A 6414-nucleotide genomic window follows, 5' to 3' on the forward strand; every position below is an offset into this window, starting at 1 on the left:
AGTTTGACCAGTTCGTTTCGATTCCTTTTCTTGTACAATCCAAATATTGGATCGGATCGGACCGGTATTGGGTCCGGTTCACCGATTTTTTTGTCAAACCGACCAGGCCAGTCCAGTTTTAATAACTATGCTTTCAGCCGCTTATGCTTATTCTTGCAATGTTTGGCGGTTAGAGTACAATTTGGGAAGGCCTCTAGCATCTTCAAAGCTAGTTTTTCAAAAGTTCTGGGTTTGAGTTGACCACAATCCGCCTTCTGACAATCAACAACAAACTCCTCTCTGAAGCCAACGAATGCTTCAGTTTCTTCGTCACGCAATATGCGTTTGTCCACTATCACCTAAGAAGAAGTAAACATGAAGCTATTATACAATTCAATACTATCACAACAACCAACAATAACCATCATCAATAATTCTTATAAAATGTCAATTACAGTATCCATGTTTCGATTCACAACAAGTCTTACAATTCCATTAATAAGTCTTACAATAATATCACAACAAGTCTTTCAAACACAAATTAAGCTATTAAAACACAAATTCGATGCCAACATAAACAACGGGAATTTAAACTAAGCCTAGAAGTTACTTCTATCTCATGCGACTCGCTCGCCACTCTTCATACATCTCAATTGCCATGTTGTCACGTCATTGTGAACTGAACATTGTTCATTATATAAATTCAAAAGAACCTACGTGTGCAAATTTAAAAGAAGGAGGAGGAGGAGGAAACAGAGAAATAGAAGGAGAAGACGAAGAGAAAGTAGTTGCATTATTAAAACGCGCGTGTGATACACGCGGATATGATGAAAGTAATTTTTATTGAGTTTGGACCAATTTGATTAGATTTGGATACAAAGATGATTGAATGTGTAGTTAGGCTAATTAAAAAATATCAATTTGTATAATTTATGAGTTTAGACGGACCGATCTCTTCGTTTCATAGCGCTATACTTAACCAAACAAGTTCCTTTGGAATATCTTTAATTAAGATAATTACATTTTAATAACAGCTAAATTAAGTTATGATTATGTTATGTATACATTAAAATTATTTATTAAAATTAACTATTAGTATAAAATATATATTGAAATATAAATACACATTGAAAATAAATTAAATAACACATATATTTATACATAAATATATTGATGACTGATTTTAGTGGCCGTGATTTTGATGTACAAACAATATTTTTTATTAAGTTATCCATTTTTTTTGGTAGAATATATATTGTATAAGGGATCAGGCCACATCCCTCTCGCATGATGGAACCCAGAAAGGTTTTAGAAATTAGAAAAATATTCAAGGCCATAACAGTTCAAAAAGTTTTGTCAACTACTCTGTTTTTTTGTAAGATATATTCCCTCGTATATACCAAAGAAACTATTACAAAATAGTGGATTCCCTGTCGCTCTCGCAAAGAGCCAAGATTCCCTGCGTTAGCTTATATTATTTTCAATGTTGCTTTGATTTGAGCTTCAAATGTTTCAAGCAAACCACTTGGTAGTCGGGGATAACTGTTACACGGGGTAGTTCACTAGGTAGGAGGCAGAACCTGATCCAAATTAATTAAACATGACAAACTATATGAATAATTTTAAACCACCACAGGTTTGGTGTTTGTGTTGTCCATATATATACATAATAAGCATAGTGATTTCTTAATCCCTTGTTAGGTGATATTGCTTGATGATGCCATTACGACTCATTTTTTGGTTAGCACATGTTAGAATATGGATTTGGATTCGCTAAAGTTTGAATTTTACTTTAGAAAGTAAAGTGTGATCTCTCACCATTTATTTTATAGGTGGGAGCAAAAATAAATATGAGAGAGAAATCATTAAAAAATAAAAGATCACACTTTACCCACTAAAGTACAAATTTAAAATTTAGAGCATCTAAATTCGTTGAATGTGGCCGTGAAATTAGAAAGTTTGTGACTATATTAGTTAAACACTTAAACATGCTTGCAGGTCAAATGTCGACAAAACTGAAAAGGAAGTTTATTAGGAATAATTTTTACAACTAGCTTAGAGGAAATGTTAGTATAATCCCACAAACTCTCAAAGGAGAAACTAAACATTGAATTGAGAAGAAAACTTTCAAACATGAATGAATCATGGACAAACAAAAGGAAAGAAAACTAGTTGCCAGAATTCTTTTCCACATGACAGCAAAATCCCAACAAGAGCACTTGTTTAAGAAGTGTTCTTGTAGGATGAATTTTGAAGCAGAAGATCAGATCTTTTTAACTTTATTTCTATTCTCACTTTTTTATTTTAGAGTTATTAAAAGCTAAAATAATTAAGGTTCTGAAATAGAATAATTCCAAATAGATGCTGAAAGCAAACGCCTTGATTTCCAACCCAACACCAATTTATTGTTACTAAATTCCTCCACTCTATACCCGTCGTTAAATAGACTAACCAACAGCTTAGCTTGGCAATGATTAAAAAAGCTTATAGGAACTCCGGTGAACCCCGCGGCACGCAACCACTCCCCCCACGACTCTCTCTCTTCATCCCCACCCCTCCAGTATAGCCGCCCCAACGACCCCGCTATTCTCGGGCCCAAGAAAACCCTCTCCACGAGAGCCCGGGGCCGACTCTGCATCGGAAACCCCGCCTCCAGCGAATCGTACACTGCCGAGTAGTGCTGCAAAGACTCCATGAACTTCCCTACAAAGCCCGCTTCCCCTTCAACGGGCCCCACCTCTTCTTCCACCACCGTCACTAGCTTCGGACCCAGCGCCTTCGCACCGTTGAAGAACGAAGTGACAGAGTCCGGGGCCCGATAACTGAGGTGAGGTAGGTGCAGCATGCAGTTGAAAACCAAAGCCTCTCCACGAACAAGTTTCAGAGAAGAAGGTCGAAAGGTTTCGTCAGGGTCTAACCTACAGTGATGAAAAGAAAACGGTTGCCCAAGGGACACAGCGAAAGCAACTAATCGGCGACCGGTTTCTTGAACGGTGGCGATGGATCTGCGTCCGCTGTTTCCACCCCGTGATAATGCGGTGATCCTTAAGTGAGGGCCCGGTGAGCCTTCCTTATGGGACACAAAGGCCTGCATTAGGGAGGCCCATTGGGCCCCTTCTGCGACGTCATAATCAACGACGTGAACCCTCCTCTCCTGGGCTACGGCCTCCAGGATGGCCTGGTTAGCTGTGAAGTGAGCAAACTTAACGTAAGGGGACATGTCTTGGAGAAGCTGGAAGGCCGTTATTGTGTCTGTTTGCTGGTGGTCCCCACTTTGAAGTGGATGGTGCTTTGTGGCGCTATGCGCACCCCCACAGGCGCCTTCTAGCAGAGTCTGGAGGGCGTCGGTAAAGTGCGCCGCGAGCCTCTCCATGGTGCTGCCTTGGGTGGAGGACACTAACTCCTTGAGCCGAACCAATATCACTCGAGCCAGGTCACGGCTCTTGGTGGCACTGGCAAGTGCCTCGGCCGCCGCCATCAGCAGGTGGACCAGCCGCAAGTCCTTCAGATATTCGCAGCCGCCTCTTTTGTCCTCTGTTGCTGAGACGCTGCCGTCATCGAAGCTTGAGGCCTCCTCAAGGTAGCCATGGTCTTGGCTCAAGATGGCAGCGGCGCGCGCATCGTCGAATATGGAACCGACGAGGCTGTGAAAGTCGTCGTTGTCGGTGGTGAAGGACTCCCAGTTGACGAGAGGGGACAGATGATCCCAGTTGCAGTCCTCATCGGACGTGGGTGTGGTGGTGCTGTGTTCGGAGAAATCGAGGCTGTCTGGGATGCCATCCATGTCCATGTCCATAGGGACAAAGATAGTTAAAGGTAGAGAAAGAGAGAAGGAGAAAGAGAACTAGAGAACCAAGTTGTGCCGTACAACTGATGCCAGTAGTGGAAGTGTGTATGTGAGAGATTTATAGGGTGAATGAGAGAGAGAATGATGAAAGAGTTGAAACAAGAGACAGGGATGTCCAGAAACTCATTCTTTTTTTTTTTTTTTTTTTTCAATATAATGCTACTATACGGGGGCACTATTATTAAGATGGATGCTTTTTCCCAAAGATTTTTTTATTTTTTTATTTTTTTTTGAAATAATGCTATTATATATATATATATAGGCTCTATTATTAAGATGGATGCTTTGCCAAGTGTTCTATATGTATATTTAAACCAGATCGATCAAGGACCAGTTTCGTACTATCACCTTGTTGTTTGGAATAATTTAATGTGTTCTCTGAGTCGTTTGATATTAAAAACTCACATATTCATGTACTTTGTCTTTCATAAGGATTATTAAATACCGGATTCCCTGTCTCGCTCGCAAAGAGCCAAGACTCCCTGCATCAGCGTATTATTTTCACTACTGCACTACTGCGACTTTGATTTGCGCCTCAAATGCTTCAAGCAAATCCCTTGGTTATCGGGCATAACTGTTACATTTACATTCATAGGAGTTATTAAGTACAAACTATATAATTTTGTTTTAATCTTATATGTATAGTTTACGTAATCAAATGCTGCTACATGGTCCACAGATCAGTTTAGTAATCAACATATAGAAATACAAAAATATTATTTGTAATCCAAAATCAAATGTGATATTTCACAATTAATTTTATAAATAGGATAAAAAAAATATAAAAAAATTAAAAATCATACTTTATTCTCTCAATTATTAAAAAAAATTGAAAAGAGCTATTTCTCAAATTTTTTCATTTATTTGCTACTCTAATTTGAAATATCCACAAAAGTACACATCTCACTGATAAGGAAGCCAATTTTTCTTACCCAAAATGTACGAAAGAATAATTTATTATGCTATGTGTGTACTAAAATTAACTATTAAAGTCAATTATCAGTATAAAATGTATGTTAAAATATAAATACACATTAAAAATAAATTAAATCACACATATATTTATATATAAATACATTTGTAGCTGATTTTAGTGTACAAATAATATTTTTGTATTATTTATATGTTAAATAAAAAATTATTGGTCGTATAGATTTTCTATCACTTAGTTTATTATTCTATTACGATTAGCTCAAATGATAACTATTTTTTATTTATTTACACAAATGATAATTAAAAAAAGTCTTCTGCTATGTGTAAAACAAGTTTTTCAAAACAAGTTTTTAAACGCCAATAAGTTATAACTCAAATGGCATAGTCTCTCCATACTCAATTAAGAGATTATGGATTCGAATCTCCTATCTTTGATTAAAAAAAAAGTTTTTAAACCTGTTATTTTCAGCAAATTGTTGTCGTTCTAATTGATCGCTTTCACTTTACATATTATATCCTACAACATATTTACTTAGAGCAATGCTAGAGGCCAGCAACTTTGGTATTTTGTAACTATCAATTGACTATTAATAGTGTTTTTAATGGTGTGAGATTATATCTAATGGTGAGACATCACTCACTTTTCTTTTAATGATTAAATGCTAGCCAGAAAACACAAAAATTACTGACCCCTAGACTTTTCCTATTTACTTATTACTTGGTTCAGTTGGGATCGGACTTAATATTCCTTATAAAATTAACGACTGCCAGTACCAGCGGTACCCTGGTCCGCTAAGTTTCATAAATAATAATACTTTACGTCATACATTTACATAATAATGTAAGCTTACTCTCAATTTATAAAATTAATTGGAAACAAAAATACAAAAAGGTTAGCTATGGGCTGATTTTATAAAACTTTAATATATTCATAACATCACAACTTTTGTTCCTTTTTTTTAAGATTTTATATGTTTATATTTGTCTGATTTTCTTAGTCCCTTTTTTTTTTTCTCAAGAATCTCTCTTTCTTCTTCTCCTTAATAATGGTGTCGTAGCTAGTGCGGTTCACTTTACCATGGTACAATCGCACGTTGAAGAGGGCTCTCTTCTATCAATGTATGTTTTCAGGTGAAAATTCAGGTTCAGTTAATTTTATCTGAAGTTGATAGTTGAAAACAATTAAATAATTTAATTAATTTGACTAAATTTTTATCTAACGGCTCTCAATTATCAACTTTACATAAAGTTATCATGGTACAATTGCATGTTGAAGAGGCTCTCTTCTATCAATGTATGGGTTCAGTCAATTTTATTTGAAGTTGATAGTTAAAAACAGTTAAATAATTTAACTAATTTGACTAAATTTTTATCTAACAACTCTCAATTATCAACTTTATGTAGTTGGCTGTACCTAAATTTCTACCTTACTCTGATATTCAAGTATGCGTGAATGGAGTGATCAGTGGGTGTAGCCTTGATGTTTCCACGAGCTAGTAATATTTTGTGATTCTAAATTTTAGAAAAGGTCCACAAACATGATAATAAACAAAAATAGTTGGATGACAATAAAAATTAGTTCAAATAATTCAATTTTTTTTATTGATGTTCATTAATTATTGTTAAAATAAATGAGTAATTTTAGATGTAAAAAA

General features: G+C 35.9%; 1 protein-coding gene across 1 annotated transcript; it reads right to left on the reverse strand.

Moving 5' to 3' along the window:
• LOC107606149 (nodulation-signaling pathway 2 protein-like) lies at positions 1986-4116 on the reverse strand. Its single transcript, XM_016308136.2, has one exon. It carries the CDS (start codon positions 3773-3775, stop codon positions 2309-2311), a length of 1467 nt encoding a protein of 488 aa, XP_016163622.1. The 5' UTR covers positions 3776-4116; the 3' UTR covers positions 1986-2308.

The sequence above is a fragment of the Arachis ipaensis genome, chromosome B07 (genome assembly GCF_000816755.2).
Source record: "Arachis ipaensis cultivar K30076 chromosome B07, Araip1.1, whole genome shotgun sequence".
NCBI classification, from domain to species: domain Eukaryota; kingdom Viridiplantae; phylum Streptophyta; class Magnoliopsida; order Fabales; family Fabaceae; genus Arachis; species Arachis ipaensis.